We start from the raw sequence: 18,991 nt of genomic DNA, 5'->3' as shown, positions 1-18,991 counted from the left end.
CACCGGTTAACTCCATTTGAAGATATTATTAGAACTAGAAAATATTGATATTGAGGAAATAATGGGCCAAAGATTGCAGAGAAAGAACCAGCGCACTATATTAGCTGTCTGATAAAGGTTTTATTTCTACATCTCACAATAAGTGCATAGCATAAAATATCTCTGCACTGTGCAACATGAGCATGTGCTAATCCTACAAGAAGCCACGCGTCTATCTGCAGCATGTGCACTGTTTATAAACCTTATAGATATATTAAAAGTAAACTATTCCAGTTGGATAAGTCTCGGAACTCATTATCTTGCTGGCATGCCCTTTCAATAATAGGCGCATGACCATTCAATAATAATGGCACGTTACTATTGGTAAAATAAGAAATGTAATTTGAACATTTATTATTTGTTTTATGGTCTAATTCATGTCATTTAAAGCATATATTAGTGCACAAATGAAGTCAAAAACAAACAATATTTTCCAGTTTAAGACTTACCCCCCTGATTTATGTATATTTCATTTAAAACCAAGAGAATGTCAAGTTCATATTTGACATAAGATAACCACAGGACCCGTCAATATGTACATTGTTGTGGTTTAAGGAGGATGTTTATTTTACTCATATCAAAGTATCTGATTGCGTTTCGCTTACCCTGGTGCATTCGGACTTCAACTTATGTGTAACATGGGCTCACTAAACTCAAGTTTGGATGCATTCTGTGTTCGTTTTGCCATAAATTGAACTCATCCTGGCTCCTTAAATAAGACTGCGTCATTATCGATCGTCTTCTCAAAAGACTCCTTTTCTTGATATTTTTGGTTGACTCCTGCGCAGCTCTTCAACCTCCGCTCTCACGCCAAAATATTTTAAAGCGAGGCTCTCCAAATAACGGCTACTTTGCATGTATACTCTAGTGTGAAGTTCATTCTTGTCTGTCTAGACTCTCCTTACGACCCTGTTTGTCTGCGTTTTTTTTACCTTGACCTTGGACTTCCGTGCAGCTGCCATTTGGATGAGCCCTCCGCCGCAGTTGTAATTTCCCTGAGACAAAAGAAGCAACAGCCTCTGACTGAGGAGCGACTGTGGAGGCAGCGAGGGTCCAACTTTCTCTGAGATGTGTTTACAAATAGGAATCGATGGGCATTTTATGCCTATAGGTCCAAAAAGTGTTGTTGGACAGCGCGTCTTTTTGCAGTAGCAGCTCGAAGCCTGCCTTATGTGTGAGTCATAGGTTAGGCATTATTATACACTCTGGGCCTGTCCCAGCTATAACATTTATTACTTGACTCAGTAAGCAAGTTAAAAAGAAGAAGAAAAAGAAAAAAGAAAGAACTAACTCATCAGGCAATGAACAGAGGACTTGATTGAAAAGGTAAAAGTGTAGCGCTCAGAGGAACTCTTGATGCTGCTAGGAGATGTCAGTGGGATGCGTAAAAAGTAACTCGTTGAATGAAATGGGACAATTATTTGTTTTTTTGTTTTTTTGTTTATCTTTTAGCTTGGGTTCCCACTAAGTGTCATTTGTAGTTTGTATATAGTTCAGCTGAAAGAGGCAATTGTTCTTCCTTTCACAAGAAGGAGTCAATGGCGCAGGCTGCAACTATTACTAATAACAACCCAGTGTGCCAAAAACATCACGATTTGCAATTATCTTAACTCTGCAAGTAATAATTATGAAGCTGTGAAAGAATTTTCTCAGATATCAGACATAGTTTCTCTTCAAAGAACAGAGACTCGCTTTCATTATGAACGAGGCAAATGACTTCTAACTAAATCCCAAATCGCATTGTTTCAAACTAAGTCCCAATTTGAAACAATGGTGTCTTACCTGCGTAGCTTCCGTCCCCTCCTGTTGCTGTTGCTGCTGATGAGGTGCAACTGACACTCACGCAACACCTTAAAGTTTGCATTTTTTTTAAGAGGGGGAAGCTATACCTCTGAATCACACACACATGGGTACACACATAAACACGAAGACGCACACACTGTAGATCCCATGTTTTATTTGATTTTGTTTTATTATTATTATTATTATTATTATTATTATTATTATTATTATTATTATTATTATTATTATTATTATTATTATTATTATTATTATTATTATTTTATTTTGAGGTGTCCTCGTTTGATTTGTTTCTTAATTGTACGACTTTTACTAATTTTTCAGTAATTGTTGAAATAGTTCTTTATGGAATATTGACACATATCTGAATATAGAATGCATTCTTTGCATATCAGTGTGAAAGAGAATCAGAGACTCCTGCAAAGAAGGGGCTTGTGTTTTGCATTGATATTTCCCAATTTATTAAACATTTATTCACCTTAGTATTAACCAAAGTAGATTAATGAATTAAAATGCTAGCAAGTAGAACCCAATGCTTTGCGTAAAGCACCGAACCACATTAACTATTGCGCATTGCGCTGCACGTTAAAAAAATAAATAAATAAAAATCACATTCATAATTTTCTCTGTGGAAATAAACTTGCAACCTCTTTTACACGTGTAAACTGATTCATGTATCAACACGGTGGCATACATTCTCAGTCAATTCACAGAGTCGGCTAAACGTCTGATTGTTTTCCTGTGGCCCAGCTTTTGAGCGTTTCCAGAACTTCCCTTTAAGGGTGTGGGTCTAGCTGACTTAAACCAATGGTGTGACTCGGCTTTCTGTGGGGGAAAAACGGTGACATGCGAGGCAGTGGGTCTTTAAAGGAGCTGCTCTGCCCCTACTCTCAAACCCAATCTCGCAGGACTTGTTAGCGTATCACGTGCCAGACTCTTAATGAAGTGGACACACTGTTGGGCCCGGTGTGCGCATGCGCTCGGTGTAAAATGTAGTTGGAAATGAGGTGTCCGTCTTGGAGTAGTCGACTTTTAAAAAGCATCGGCAGCCCGTGATATGACGACTTCGCTGGTTCTGCATCCACGCTGGGCGGACACCTTCATGTACGTTTATGAAAAAAGCCCGAATGAAAGCAGCCAGAATAAAAGCCAAACAATGGAGGGACTGAGCGGTAATTGCCCTGCGACCCACTGCAGGGACCTGATGTCGCACCCTGCGCTGGGACGACATTCTGGCTCCATAGCGACCCACCAGGGCTCCGTCTACTCGGATATTTCCTCTCCGGAAAGCGGTCGGCAGTGTCCCGCTCCGCAAACGTCTTCGAGCGCGTCTCTGAGCTACGGCTACCCCTTTGGAAACCCATATTACGGCTGTAGATTGTCCCACTCGCACAACGTGAACTTGCAGCAGAAGCCATGCTCGTACCACCCCGCGGAGAAATATGCCGAACCCAGTACGGCTCTCCCCACGGAAGAACTGTCTACCAGGCCGAAAGAGTTTGCTTTCTACCCGAGTTTCGCCAGCTCGTACCAGGCAGTCCCAGGATATCTGGACGTGTCGGTGGTGCCCGGAATCAGCGCCCATCCTGAGCCGCGACACGACGCCCTAATCCCCATGGAGGGATACCAGCACTGGGCTCTCTCCAATGGCTGGGATGGACAGGTGTACTGCTCTAAAGAGCAAACGCAGTCAACCCATCTCTGGAAATCACCTTTCCCAGGTATGGATATAAAACTGTTATTATATTTCCAGAAACAGAAACTTTTTACGCTACTTTGATTAACTGAGCTTACTGTACTGTTTGATAACAAGGATCAATTGGAAAGTACATGTGATTGAATTTAAATGATTTTTATAAAGTGCCTTGAGGAGACATCTGTAGTGAATTGGACGCTGTGTGAATAAACTGAATTGAATTTTTTTCCCATAACTATGTACAACATTTAACACGTGCCATTATGTTCAGAGCATTATTTAAACCCTAGCAGACAAGTGTCCTCTTCCAACATCTAAGCGTTTAGTTCACATGTATATTATTTCCTGCTCGAATGTCTCTTCCATGCTAAATTCTAAATTGCATTTTAAACCATAAAGAACATTTACATAATTTCACTGTGTAATTGTGTGCAAAATTATAAACTTTTTAAAAGACTCTATTAGCTATCTGTTATTATTATTATTATTATTATTATTATTATTATTATTACATTAAAAACTAAACATTCAGCTTAAAATAAAACCAAACGATGGTGGAAGATAATCAGTGGCACATGCATAACTATACGAGGATAAATAAACTTTTTTCAGCTGCCTGACCCTCTGACAATATTCTGAGCATTGTGCCCATGGCACAGTCACATGACAAAAGGGGGTAGGTTTGCTGTCACGTAGAATATAAAGGTACATCACTGCATACCTTTGCCCCATGTAGGAGAATACAGTGACTGAGACACAGCCTGCTGGATTTGGACTGTGGCCGTAAATCTCTGAGCCTTGTGGTGCGTCTTTTGCGTACAGGCCAATCTGGACTCTTGTAGAGAACATCTGCATTGCCATCTAGGCAGATAAACGCATCACAATCAGGAATCATTTTACGTTATTTATTTATTTATTTTTATTGAGGCTCGCATGTTGTGATCTTGCAGTGAAATAGTCACTCGCTGTAACACACATCTCATTTGGCGTTTATGATCTTTGTGAAATCTGCAGCTATTTTAATTGCACATTGATACCCCTCAACTCCCCCCAACCCCCGGCACATCTACTCCCTGCAGCCCCCTACTCTCATTTTTTTATGTTGCAAATATATTGGAGCTAGCCACGCAAGCACGGGCACGCTGTCAAGTAAGCGCGCACACGTGCTCAAACACACAGTGACGTCCTCCCACATGAACACAACTGCAAGAGAATAGAAAAAAAAAAACTATAAAGAAACACGGAGCACCACTCCATATTGTTTTTCACTTTAGTCATCGTTTAAAATTTCATTTAGAAGATTGTTAAAACACAAAATATTAAGTTGTTCACAATAAAGAATAATCAACCTCTCATTTGATTTTAAAATGAAAGGAATTATAAAACTCTGTGTCACAGTTTGCTCACAGTTTAAGGAACCATGCTTTTTAGTAACTCTTTTAGCGGCTTAAAAACTTAAAAGAAAAATAAATGGAAACTATCGATTTATGTAACCCTAACAAATGAGTCAGTTACTGAAAAAAGAAGAAGAAAAAAATATTTCCACGTATTACTTTAGGTTATTTAAACACAGTTCAGGTTTCTATAGCTGAAGTTTTTTATATGTGTAACTTTGTGCATGTAAAGTTTACAATACTTTTTTTAAGAGCTCCATTCAGTTCTAAGATTTGTTGGCAATTTTTAGTTTTCTAATCAGGCACTTCCTTGGGTACTCCTCAAGGTGCCAGTACTAATAACTGTGACTGTGGTTTGTAGATCTAGTCAGCAAATTTAGAGAAGCCTTAATGATCACTCACCGCTGAAAAGTATATCTAGCAGAGCTTCTGTAGGTCGATGCTTTGTGTTATTTACTGAAACAAAGGACGCGGAAGAGTTCTGTGATTTATTGTCATTTTTTTATTTGTATTTTTAGAATGGATTTTGTGTCAGATGTTTTGAAAAGTCAGGTGCACCACACCTGAGAACAACCCCCACCTCCAATCTACGCAGGACGCACGCATGCGGCGCACAAATAGATCCACACACACACACACACACACACCCACACACACCTACACACACACACACACACACACACATGCACACGCACTTGCACGCCTTTTTCTAGATTTTAATTAATTTTTTTTTTATTTTGCCAACTGGAGTTCTCCTGGTAGTGTGCATTATATCTTTTGGACAAAACCTAAAATGTCCCCCTCTCTCCTTTGCAGACGTCGTGCCCCTGCAGCCCGAGGTCAGTAGTTACCGTCGCGGGCGCAAAAAGCGCGTCCCTTACACCAAGGTCCAGCTCAAGGAGCTGGAGAAGGAGTACGCGGCCAGCAAGTTCATCACCAAAGACAAGAGAAGGCGCATCTCGGCCGCCACCAACCTGTCGGAGCGCCAAGTCACCATCTGGTTCCAGAACCGGCGGGTCAAGGAGAAAAAATTCGTCAGCAAATCCAAGAACAATCACATCCACACCACTTGATGCAAACAGGGCTGCACCTCGAATCTTCCGAAAACAACACGGCATCTGTTTACCTCTCGCATCGAAAGATCTTGACTGAAGAATATTATATATTTTTCTGTTGTTGTTTTGGTCGAGTGTGTTTTAAATTTCTAATTTAAGTTCCAACATCAGCCAACGCCGCCGACCACGTCTACAGCCTCCCCATCCACTTCTCAGTTTAGAGATAATCCTCTAAAAACTGTGAAAATGTTGAAAGTTCACTTCGATTTTGTTTTATAGGAATGTACATATATAAATATATAATATTTAAAACGCTATCTGTATTTCAAAGACAAGTATTGCGTGTTTTTTTCTTCTTCTTCTCCTTCTTCTTCTTCGTCTTCTTCTTCTTCAAGCCTGCATCTTTAAAAGGACTGACGACATCTCAAAGTGCTTGCAATGGGGGAGATCAAAATCAAAGGAAACAGTTGTCATTTTAGAAAGGATGATCGCCATATGGACAGCATAAGTCGAACTTTCGACTTTAATCAGTTTCTACAACTGACATCGAAGACTTTCGGCAGAAAGAATAATTTAAAAAAAAGGAAGAAAAAAAAGATCATCCGAATTTCAAAAGCAATGTTCCCATATGTGGGATGTGTTCTGTAAAGCCTGGGCTAAAACATAGGCTGCTATGTTGTTAATCTGTATAGTGCAATGCCTCCATTATTTAATTCATATTATCTAGTACCGGAGTACCATAAACCTGTATGTTTTCCTTTATCAGTGAAGGACTCTGTCATGCAACTGGAATGATTGTAAACCATTAAAGTGAGTATTACATATAAATGCACAATCGTTTTATTTTGTTATGACCTTGTTCGGTGTAACGGTGGAGCTATGATCACACGTCGTGTATACGAAGCCTGTATCGTTTCTACTTTGGTGCAGTATGTGAACTGTATTGTGATGTTGAATTGCGTTCTGGTAACAGTGTTTCATAAATAAATGATGATTATGAAAATGCTCGCTCATACTCAAGTCAATTAAGCATCTCAACCGGAAAATTTAAATTCGTTTCGAGATGCACATATGTTAATCGGCTGCCGTACTACTGTACTTTTATTATTATTATTATTATTATTATTTTTATTTTACATTACAACACCAGTACTACCAAATAGTTATTGGACATCTAGTAAAGACGTTGTTGCATAAAGGGCGATCCTAATTTTTGAGGATCTAACCACGTCATTCAAAATGTTTAATATTTGCACGACCCTATGCGTCAGTTTTGAGATATTATCAGCGTGTCAAGTTAGATTTGGTTCAATGTAACTGCATCAAACCCAGTTCTGGGAAAAATCTAATAAGACAAATTTTAGGTTGTAATGTGAGATAAAATCAAGGGAAACAATAAAGCGAGTTATGTTCTAATCTTCACCACACAGAAGCAAATTTCCACCTTCCTAAAACAATCGTCTGAAAGAGGCGGTCATTTCTTTAGCAAAAATTACTTAAAAAGATAAAGACGTAGGCCATTATTTCAGGGAGGTAACGATATTCAGCTTCTTTTACATTCCAAAAGTAAAAACGTATTCTGACAAAAGACAGCATTTTACTTAAATAGCACAATTTGAATCGCGAATTCTACGTGTTTCTCCTGATAAGCAATCATCCTCTGAGCGTGCGTGCTGTTTGCATTGCTAAATTAATGTGTGACATTGGTATTTAGATAAATTAGCATTTCATTCCGCCGTCCAATGTAAATTGCGGCCAATGCCTCTAAAACAGGTAAGTTGTGCGCAAGATCTTTAATGATCTAGGCCGATTAACATAGTCGCTGTTTTGTCAACCTCACCTCTTCTCGTTGCTTAAAATAAATTCGTTTTCATCGTAAACGTAAGGAATTCGCATATTTTCACAATTTCAATGCCGTAATATGTCGACACACTGTCACGATTTTTTTTTTTTTTTTTTGGTCCAACGTGTGTAGGGCATACACAGTATTCCCCCCTGCAAGAGGTAGGTTGCATAAAGTAAAGTGATGTGTGCGGAATTTTTTAAATGGGTTAAATTTATTGGTTGATCAACTGATAATATAATACAAACACAATCTGTCTCTTGCTTGTTTTGTACATATATATTTACAGGCACGGAACTTTTTTTGTGTTGCTCTAAGAAAGGCATATTATTTATTTATTTATTTATTTATTTATTTATTTATTTATTTATTTATTTATTTATTTATTTACAACCGCCTGAACCCATAGCTTAGTAAGGCCACCTAAACGAGACATATTTACTGAAACCATTGAAGGAAAATACGTTCTAATGAACACCCCACTCAGCTGTCCAGGGAATCAGACACAAGCTGGAGCTAGTTTATTTTAGGTCTTCTTTAGACATGTTCACGTCCAGTCTGTAATTTAGGTTTCTGATTGGAATGAACACGGAGCTGAGTTGACGTATGCCAAAACGACTAGATTAGGCTTAAAACGGCGTTGGCATGACTACTCGATTCTAAGTTTCAATCTCTGAACCCTTGTACTTTTAAGTGTAACTTTCCTGCAATCTGGATACCTAAAAGCTCTGCTGAATTTATAATTACTAGGTGAGATGTGGTTTAATTCCACTCTTCTGCAGCGTTGTCAGTTTTTCCAGCTTCTGCAGATCTTTTTGAAGCTTTTCTTTTTTTGTGGTCTGGGTTCCTCAATTTTCAGCCAGTGGAAACTTTTGGCTCTTCTTATTTTACCCTTGACCATGACTATGTGGTCACTTTGACCTTGACATCACAGAAGATTGTGAATAATAAATAAGGGGGCTGGACGGCGGAGCTCGGTGGTTTGTTTGTGGGCAAACAAGGTGTTATTTCCCCCGTCTAGACAGCCGGGGCTTAATGGCATGCCATAAATTCATAAAAAGGGGAAGTGTAAGGATATCCTTTGACCTGGGTTTTTCCTGACCATCTTTCGGAGCTTTACGCCGACATTTGGGCTCTTTTCAGTTTTTGGGAAGTGCGCAAAAAGTATAGTTATATGCATCGTGTTCCCAAGCCTCTGCGAGTCAGCAATAGTTTCATGCAGTTACCACGAGGACTGTGTGTGTGTGTGTGTGTGTGTGTGTGTGTGTGTTTGTCTCTCTCTCTGTGTGTGTGCGCGCGTGTGTGAGTGTGTGTAGGTGTGTGTGTGTGTGTTATTGACCATGGTGGACAGGTAGGACTTTTGACGGCTCTCTCCAACAGCAGCAATCTGCAGCAATCCGAAGCAGCAACAATCAGCACATCAAGAGGAAATAATGACACGACATCGCCCACAAGATAGCCATTAAAGGTAGGGCGGCTCTCCCTGTATCTTGTCCATAGGTTTACGTGGACTTTGTTTTATGACTTTTGGACTTGATAAAGCTTTGGCACACAAAACTTGTTGGAAATTAATTCTTGTACGGATTGAATATAATAAAACCAGGAGACTAAAGTTTTAAAAATATATATTTTAAAAATAGTTTTAGCTTTTGATATTGTGGAGCATTATGACAGGAGTTTTTTCCCCCCTGAATTTTAATTTAGTGTTGTAGTAAAACGCGCGGTTTAGCAAGTTCAAATACCCCAAACATATGATGTTAAATAAACTTAAAATACTAATTTAATATTTTATTCAGTCAGTTCGAAAGTATATAGTAACTAATTTCTGTTTTTGCTTACAAAGAGGAAATGCATATTTATATATAAACATCATACAATATTATATTGAACATATATGTATGTACGAAAATCCCAAGCGTACAATTGGAGGAGGAAATCTTAGACTTGACTTGCTTCATGAGAATTATGTTAATGTTTTACCCGCTGCAGCCTTATTTATATGTTCCTACTTAAAAGTCAACGCTGTTTAAATTGTTCAGACAATAGAAAAGTCCCAACATTTAGTCATAAAAGCTGTCTCAATTATTTTTGTAAATCAAAATTCTAAAATTGTTTTTACATTTGAACTGATCAGACACGGACTCAATCTTGAAAACACCGAAGGAGGACAAAAAGTTGCCTTGTTTATATGCGTGATGTTTCGTCATTGCTGCAGGCCGCTACCAGACACAGACATGAGAAAGGGGGCTGATAACCTCTGGTGGTGACCAGAGGAAAATAACAGGAAGTGCTTTAAGTGTTTCTTATTCATGCAGCACTCTGCTTACTCAGCAAATTTTGCCGCAGTTTTGATTTAAACGCACTGTCGAAGTTTGCTTCCTTGCGCTAGACAGCATGTATGAATATACTATGTCTATATTTTATTCAGTTTAATTTTTTTTGTTTTGTTTTTGACGTTTAGATGAAAAATATTTCAAATACATCAAGTAGAACTTCTGAACTTCTGATTAAAGAATATGAGAAACAGTAGTTTCCATAGATGCCTTTGGTGCCCTAACTGTTTTACAGTTTGATTCCTGATTAGATAAAACGTCTGCAGTAGAAATACACATAGGAGTTTGGCAGTTTAAAAGCTTTTTTTAAATATGTGCTTTCAAAAAGAGCACAAGTTGAACAAAGTGCCCAGCAGGCAAAAGAAGAAGAAATAAAAATATAATGCAAAATAGTGAGTAAATATAATCTATAAATATTTATGAGGGTTTAGAAAAATAACAAAGTAAAAAATAAAATGGATAAAACATATTAAGATAAGTATACACACAACTATTACTTCCCCTGTATTTACATATATTCATATTTGAGTGTATCATAACTTTATTCTACAGCTATTCCATTATGTTGTTTAATCTGTAACTACGTAATAACTGGACAATTGTTGTCTAACATAAAAGCAGCTGCATTGAAGTTTTCCGATCCATTCGTGTATTTCATAGCAGCATTGCTATTTCTGTTTACAATGTTAAGTTGTCTTAAAAATCAAACCCTGTGTCTCCGTGAGATGTACATGTATCAATAAAGAGAAAATAACATAAAAAGTTTAGAAAAGTTTTGCAATTTTCAACTTAATTCAATATTTTTCACTATGACAATGAGGAATCCTACATGTAGAAGTGTTTACAAATATTATTACCGTAGAAACATGAAACACACACACACACGCATACACACGCACAAACACAGACACATCCGCACGCACGCGCGCACATACACACAAACACATGGAGTCACGGGAAACAAAAAAGCAAACAGCGCTTTAATTTCCTTACCTGTGAATTTGAAAATTTAAAGCAGCAGATTATATATATATATAAATTAAGTCGCCATGATTTTATACCAAGGTTTTTTTTCACACTGTCAAGTTCAACTTTTTTTTATTTTGTTCAAAGCAATGAAAAACGGCCTGCTCTTGGTGATGGTTTTCTTGATTCTGCGTAATATTACCTGAATTATTAAGACTTTGTTTTAAATTTACTGTTTAAAATTGGTCTTTTTATGCTTTCATTATTTTATGACTTACACGGAGTATTGTAGTAATAGTAGTGTTTGTTTGTTTTTTTCCCCTGGTGCTCAGTATCCCTGGATATATTGTGAAAAGTAATACTGTTGTTTGTTTTTGGCAGTTGTAAATCATTAAATTAAAAATTATCCAAACTTTTCAGCTCCGAATCTTGACATTTCTGTGCATACTTTATCTTTCCCCCGTGAGTTAGTTTCTCAAGAAATGCTCTGTACAAAGCTTCCATGGGGCAATAACCGTGGAAACCTGCCTGCAGAAAATCAAAGAGAGAAAAGAAGGAAGAAAAGGCCTTTGTTTAGGCTATTGCCCTTTCTAGGCAGGACGGGGGATTCCAGTTGGCTAATTTCAATAAGGAACAGACAGTGTACTAGACAGTGACCTTGACAGTGCTCCGTTTGCCATTACATTTTACCAAGAAGATGTTTTTGTATTGTTTTATTACATATTGGGGTCAGATATGGGACTGTAGCAGAGCTTGGAGACTGCCTGTGCAGACACGCATTTGTTTGGATCTGTGGACCGGAGGCGTGGAGAGACGAGGCTGGGAGGTGCAACACATTGCTTCTTCTCCCCCGAGGTAAAGCGGCTGCTACCAGCCTGTACCTTACTCATATGCTCGGGCGCTTTTTTGTTGCCATCACCACGCCGCACTGTGTTGCTTCTCGTTCGCCGTTCCGACAACACGACAACCCGCGAAGTGCCACAGCTGCGCTCCCATATTATGTTGGACTAACGCGCTGCACGCATTGCGAGACTCACTAACTAGATGAAAGAATGTGCAGTGATAGGAGCTGCGGCGAAGGCTGAGACCCACCAGCCTGTCCTGTTAAAAAACATCTGATATTTGTCTTGCTATTTAAGGCCCGAGCGCGGCTCGGTGTCTTTGGGTTGAGAGAGGATGCGTGGTCAAAAGTGACAGATACGGCTATCACATATCGGCTGACTTGCAAGTCGTTCCCAAACAAGTGTTTAAATGAATGTTGGTGTTCTCACATAACACCTCATTGGCAAATTTTGTAGCGTGGAACTAGGGCTGTCTAGCACGCATGTGCAACCCTCTGGCTTGCCATGCGCATTTTTCATTATCCTTAAATGCATAATCAGGTGATTGAAAGAGATTTTCTTCCCACATTATTAACTATGTCATGTTTCTGTAAACTATGAATTAGGCTATTTATTCAAAAGAGTAGTGTTTTCTGCAACATAAAGAAATTTTGAACGTGCACATTGTTAACGAGAATTGCGACTGTCTACCCCCCAATACATGCTGCAAAATACGAAAAAAAAAAATTCTGGGTTTCAATTGGTTTGTCTATGCGAGAGTAATTTGCATTACCTTTAAGATAGAGCAATAGAGTTCAACATCAAGTTCAACGCACCGTGACTCTGCGTCTTGAACTTGAATTAACGCAGCACCCGGGTCCTTGGCAGTCTTTAAGAAATTTAAAGATATTACGATATTAAGTTATTTGTTCATACTCTTTCCCTTCATTTTCTCCAAATCAGAAGAATTTCCCATGACGCTATTTTACGTTTTTTTTTTTTTTTTTTTTTTCAACGGACACTAACATCGCAGAGCCATACATGACATCTGTTGATATCAACATCTTGACTGAGCTTTGGAACAAGTTCGGTTAAAAATAATTTTAAAACAAATCGTAAAGGATTTGTTTAATAAGATATTTTCAGAAATAATGAGGTGTTGCGAGGGGAGACTTCAGAAGTTAGACTTCCCCGCTTTAGTGCGAGTTGCGTGACAGACTGATGACCAAACGCGTTGTAAACTTCTGAAACAGTACTTTACAGGATTTGTATACAATCTGCTTTATCAAACACATTTTTTTTTGCATTTGTTCTCAATGTGTATTGAAATTACAAGGTGAGTTTCTTGACTGCCTCCATATTTGCTCGGTGTCCTCACACCCGCTTCTAAATCAACTAATTAGTGCGATATAAAGCAGAGGGCCTCTCCGCTGATTGAATCAGTTAAGTGCCCTCTGATATCTTGTAAAATTCATATAAAAGAATTGCGAGAGGTGTAACTATCCCACCAGAGTTTGGCCAGCAACGTTTATTGGAGGTATCTGTTAAAGTTGCTCATGTGAGGTGTACTAGAGAATATGATGTGAAATATACGCTCTTAAAGTAACCTTGTAGAATATCGTCTTCTTCGTCTCCTTCCTGTTCTTCTTCTTCTTCGTCTTCTTTTTTACAGACCCAGTGGCTTCTACTCGCTGACCCTGTTACTGTAAATATGAGCAATGAGGATCAGTCTTTTTCTTAAAACAAGCTTGTAAATTGGGGCATCACGATTTTATGTGACACAAAATTCAGCCATAATTTGTTAGAAAACAAGAAGTCGTATACGCACCCTCTCTCGGAAGAAAAAATAGTTTTCATAAGAAAAAAAAAAAAAAACTTTTGCCAGCATATAAAGATATTAAACGAGGCCGTGGACAGTTCCACTGGTGCAAATGGAAAAGAGACTCCCTTCTGGGCTCGTGGAGAGAGAGGGGGAGAAAAACAAGACTCTACATTTTAAATAAAAGGTTTATAGTATTTTTTAAAAAGCTTATAAACCGTTGTAATACAGAAGTTAATGTTTTGTTTTGTCTGAGATGGACCAAGTGGGTGGTACCATGTGGAGCACAACTTAGCCTGGCCACGTGGTGCCGGGATAACCAATCAGGCGCGGCTCCAGGTTTAACTATGTTAAATGTCAGATTGCAATAAACTAGAAGCTGTTGGTCGGGCCCGCGGAAATGGGCGAGCATAATCTCCTTAATCCAGGGTTTGTGGGACCTCTGGTAAACATCCACACGGGAGACACGTTTTACTTTCCGAATTTTAGAGCCTCAGGGGGACAGCTGGCGGGGCTACCGTCTCTCTCCTACCCGAGAAGGGACAATGTTTGCTCCCTCCCGTGGAACCCTTCGGAGCCGTGCAATGGATACTCTCAATCCTACTTTAGCAGCCCCGTGTCTATTAACCCTTCCTTCAATCGGTCGTGTGAGATCACCAGACCAGAGGAGGGCAAGTGTTACTACAACAGCGGGAACAGAGAGACCTGCTCAGGGGGCGGCGGCGGCGGCAGCGGCAGCCTCAAACGGGAGGACAGGGCAAGGGACGCATCTTCCCTAACATCTGACCACGGGATGCACGCTGGGATTGCGGGCGGCGTTGCCTTCTCCAAATATGAGTATGGGACGGAGCAGCTCACTCAGGATCCGCCGTCCTGTCAGTCGATGGAGTCCGACTCCAGCTCCTCTCTGCTGAATGAGGGCAGCAAGCCTCCATCCAGCGACACACAGACCCTGGTGTCACCGGGAAGCCATACAGGCAACATAGCCGCAGGCGGAGGTGGGTGCTTTTTTTTTTTTTTTTTTTTTTTTTTTTTTGTTATCTGGACATTTTAGATTAATAGTGGTGCAATAAACGTGTTGTTAAATTTTTCTTAATAATGTGGCTGCAGCTATATTCGCCTTAGGGAGGGATTGAAAAGGCTGCACATCTTGCAGCCTTTTCAGGCTGCAGGAAACATGCGTGGTGCGCACACGCCACTAGGGGTTGCCCTAAATTACCCCATGCACCATGTGGTTGCGAGCAATCCCAGAAAACCCCTTCTGAACTATAGGTGTCTCCATAGTTTGTTGGGCCAAAACATTCCGCTGAGATCATCATATTTCTGCAGCTTAGGTGAGCTGATTTTTTCCACCTTCTTTTCACTGTTCAAGCACGAATTAGTGAACTGACTTAAAGAGGAGTCACTTTGGTTGACTGCGTTGAAAAGACAGAGGGAGAGAGTTTTTCCTATTTAATGTCTCGCAAACAGAATTAATATCTGTCGCTGTGGACTTCAGCTGTTTAAAATCCTCTCGAAACTAGCACAAAAAACGTTAAGGTAAATGCTGCAGGTACGGCTTAATTATTGCTTTAACGCCGTTTCAACTGCAACTATAAAACTTCCTGGGATGCAAAGCTGCGCGTTAGCTAACTATGGCATCCTCTGCTCAGAGCCATGAAAGAAAAGATAAAAATAAATGAAATCTGATGAAAGTGTTCAGAGAAACTCAGACCAGACCAAAACAGGTCCAACTTTTGTAGAATCGTGCAGCTTGCAGTGGTTCTCATTATACATACACAATGCAGCTCTTGCAAAAAAACCAAAAACAGAACAAAAACATTCCAACTCTCTCTGTAACTGTATAATGTTGCACCACCATATGACACAATTTACGCTCTAATTGCGCCCATTTATGGCTCAAGCGATTGTTAGAGTGACCTGTCCCCCTCTAAGACAACAGATGCCCCCTTAGCTTCGCCATAACCTTGAAGATGACCGTGATTTTGTAGCCTAACTGTGTTGACTAATCTGCTCCTTGACCCTCTTCCTCCTCCACCACCTCCTCCTTCGCCTTCAACCTCTTTCTCCTCGTCTCCTCTCCTCCAGGTGCCCCGTGGTACCCGATGCACACTCGGACCAGGAAGAAGCGTAAACCCTACTCCAAGCTACAGCTGGCGGAGCTCGAAGGGGAATTCATGCTGAACGAGTTCATCACCCGGCAGCGGCGGAGGGAGCTCTCTGACCGGCTGAACCTCAGTGACCAACAAGTGAAGATCTGGTTCCAGAACCGCAGGATGAAGAAAAAGAGACTCATGTTGAGGGAGCAAGCTTTGGCCTACTTCTAGAGAGATTCGGGATATAGAAAAGTGAATCGATAAGCAGTAAAAAAAAAAAAAAAAGAAGAAGAAGAAGAAGAGAGAAAAAAAGCCAAGCCTACTACGCTCCCTTAGGTATTCTTTGAATGCATGCACTCACATATCCATCTTTATTCACATTGCAGGCTATCAGATCCTTTTTGCTGGATTATCCCTAACTGCCCCCCCTCTCACCCCTTAAAAACAAGCCATTAAATGGCGTCATATAAGATGCACATCAGTGAGCCTTGAGGCGTGGTGTAATGGCACAAAAGCTGTGAAAATGTGTTTTATCTTTGTACACCCCCCGCCCCCCATCTCCACCCTCCGCTCTTGAACCGCCAAAGCATATCCAGTTTTTTGAGGCAATATGACAACATTCATTCTGATTTAGCCTGATAGTTGAAGGCGTAGAAGAGGCCATTCAAGACAGAAATCTTAAGATAGGGCCTAAAAATATCTGCGAGGTCAGACAGTCTGACTGCAACGAATCCGCGCTGTAATGTCTATATAATATCTTCAGTTAAAATCTGAAGAGGGGGAAAAAAAAGAAAAAGAAAAAAGAAATCCATCCCGGCTGTTTTCTGCGTCCTATCGTGTAATTTGTTGCTCAAGAGGAGTGATTCCCATGTTTTCTTTTCTGTGTGTGCACGTTCACGGTCACGGGCAGGAGTGCTAGAAGTCTGGGTCTCTGCATGACAGAGGAGAGGCAAGTATAACAAACACATAAATGTAACACAGCAACGGAATTCACAGCAGTACAGCCGAGCCTGACAGACTGCGCACTGAGGATAAAAACAAACGAGTGCAAGCAACAACAACAACAAAAAACCCCATCTATAATTATTATTATTAGTATTATTATTCTACTTCTTTTGTTACCTCTCAACTTGTCTTTACAACAAACCACTGAGTCCTGCGTGAATTTTCACCGTTCGAAAGCGAACCTGGAGCTGCTACAACACAAGAAAGTTCAGACTTATGCCAGCCGAAAATTCACAGAGGATCCGTGAATAGGGTGACCTAACAGTAGAAATGATTGCGTGGCAGGTCATCTCAATCCGCCAGCTGTCACTCACATACTACGGAGGATGTACGCTTTCAGGCCAAAAGGAGCATTTCTGAAACGTATTGGTGCTCGTGATAATTACAAAATGTACATATAAAGTAAACAGATAGAATCATTTAAAAAAATCATTTTTAAGACGTTTCAGGCCTCCGAATGTGTTCGCCCTTGGATTCGGGTGTGACCGCAGTATATTATCTGTTATGTATTATGAGTAAGCTAAAAGAAAATGTTTGCAGCATGTTATTGATGTGAAAGTGCTACAAGTGGTGTTCTGCGGGCCACTTTTTTTCTGTAGGTGACTTTTTGTACCCTTTCTTTTTTGAACAAGTCAAAACCATTAATATTGAACGGTTTTTTAAATAAACGCCTTCAAAGAATGTATTATTATTATTATTATTATTATTATTATTATTATTATTATTATTATTATTATTATTATTTTGCAGGGACGGGGAGCCGCTTAGGCCGACCTAATGTACTTGCAGTATAGTCTCCGTCCTTACCTTGTCCTCGTGTATAACTCTGTAAAATTAAGATATAATCATTATTAGTATTCGCATCCTTTTTTGAGGATCCCTTATCGCTATGTAATAGTGCTTTATGTTACTGATCGCCTTGTACAATACAGCATTCCATATCTATTGCTCTCTCTATGTAGCCAGTTTGTAACTGTAAGGGGTTGGTGGGAATGTATAGGCCGACATTCAGAATGAATTTAAAATAAATAAATAAATAAATAAAATTTTGTTATTTTGTACCATTCACTTCATGTTAAAAAGAACTCTGTTTTAGTGTAATAGTTGTCCATGATCGTATCTTTCATGATGTCGCCCACCCCACTGCATTCCTTCCTTTGCGCTTGTAAGGACTGCTACGTTGTCTTGTAAAAGTAATACTGATATGAATGTATATGCGTAAGGTCTTCAATAAACAGAATATTGAAACGTTTATTGGTGTTACATCAGTCTGTTATTGCACGGTACCTCCCTGCGTATTCAGCCTTTATATATATATATATATATATATACACATATATGTGTGTGTGTGTGTGTTTTTCTCTGCTGGAATAGTTTTATTAAGACCTGACCTAGAACCTACAGAAAAATAAAGCCACAATTAAATGCAGATTTGAAGATTAACCGGTCATTTCGAGGTATTTGAGAAAATGTTTTGTTGGCGTGTGGCTCACGCTTTCAAATGGATGCTGTGGGAGCCCACACAGGTTGGCCTAATTTTACTATGGCCGGCAGAAATGCAAAAATAGGTTATAGGGCATCTTTGATATAAGTGACCATGCAAAATGGCGGCCAGATTAATACGTACTTTGTGGAAACGTGCTTTTGTTTTCGGTAAAAAAAAAAAAAAAAAAAAAATAGAGAAAAAAAGAGTCTTTTTAAAACCCTTCAAGTTTGACCTGGTCGGTGTCACTGCTTTGCTACAAGCCTATAACCTCTCAGCTAAACACGCAATAGCTCTGTAAACCAGTAATAGGGTTACACCCCAGTGCTCCATATATGTATAAGACCTTTCGGGCTGGCCACTACTTGTGCCTCTCTGCGGTTTTCCTGAGCGATTTAAACACGTGATATTTCTACATCGAAACCGGTATTTTTTTTTAAACAAACAAACAAAAAAGAAAACAACAAATATATATATATATATATATATATATATATATATATATATATATATATATATATATAGATATATATATATATATAGATATATATATATATATATATATATATATAATACCGGTTGAACATTCTTTCTGAGTGTTTTGAAACCGCAGAAGGTTATATCTTATAAGCACTGCTAAG

General features: G+C 39.4%; 2 protein-coding genes across 5 annotated transcripts; both read left to right on the top strand.

Annotated features, from left to right (window-relative positions):
• Nucleotides 1-2,748: 2,748 nt before the first annotated feature.
• hoxc13a (homeobox C13a) lies at nt 2,749-6,944 on the top strand. The gene is made up of 2 exons (XM_044111834.1): nt 2,749-3,560; nt 5,746-6,944. Exons 1-2 carry the CDS (start codon nt 2,897-2,899, stop codon nt 6,000-6,002), a joined length of 921 nt encoding a protein of 306 aa, XP_043967769.1. The 5' UTR covers nt 2,749-2,896; the 3' UTR covers nt 6,003-6,944.
• A 1,455-nt stretch (nt 6,945-8,399) lies between these two features.
• On the top strand, nt 8,400-18,119 carry hoxc12a (homeobox C12a). Of its 4 annotated transcripts, none has more exons than XM_044111862.1 (5): nt 8,400-8,577; nt 9,211-9,295; nt 11,860-11,981; nt 13,620-14,764; nt 15,855-18,119. In XM_044111862.1, exons 4-5 carry the CDS (start codon nt 14,167-14,169, stop codon nt 16,091-16,093), a joined length of 837 nt encoding a protein of 278 aa, XP_043967797.1. In that variant the 5' UTR covers nt 8,400-8,577; nt 9,211-9,295; nt 11,860-11,981; nt 13,620-14,166; the 3' UTR covers nt 16,094-18,119. The 4 variants fall into 4 exon arrangements, with proteins under 4 accessions (XP_043967797.1, XP_043967805.1, XP_043967783.1 ...); XM_044111870.1 differs by having other exon boundaries at nt 9,208-9,295; XM_044111848.1 differs by having other exon boundaries at nt 9,144-9,295.
• Nucleotides 18,120-18,991: the final 872 nt, after the last annotated feature.

Source organism: Gambusia affinis, linkage group LG01, assembly GCF_019740435.1.
Source record: "Gambusia affinis linkage group LG01, SWU_Gaff_1.0, whole genome shotgun sequence".
NCBI classification, from domain to species: Eukaryota; Metazoa; Chordata; class Actinopteri; order Cyprinodontiformes; family Poeciliidae; genus Gambusia; species Gambusia affinis.
This window is presented reverse-complemented; position numbering and strand designations above follow the sequence as displayed.

Bases quoted from the DNA above. Each gene is read 5' to 3' on its own strand.
- hoxc13a (XM_044111834.1), top strand. From the start codon at position 2,897: ATGACGACTTCGCTGGTTCTGCATCCACGCTGGGCGGACACCTTCATG. The intron at 3,561-5,745 runs GTATGGATATAA...TCTCCTTTGCAG, and splicing joins CTGGAAATCACCTTTCCCAG to ACGTCGTGCCCCTGCAGCCC.
- hoxc12a (XM_044111862.1), top strand. From the start codon at position 14,167: ATGGGCGAGCATAATCTCCTTAATCCAGGGTTTGTGGGACCTCTGGTA. The intron at 14,765-15,854 runs GTGGGTGCTTTT...CCTCTCCTCCAG, and splicing joins CAACATAGCCGCAGGCGGAG to GTGCCCCGTGGTACCCGATG.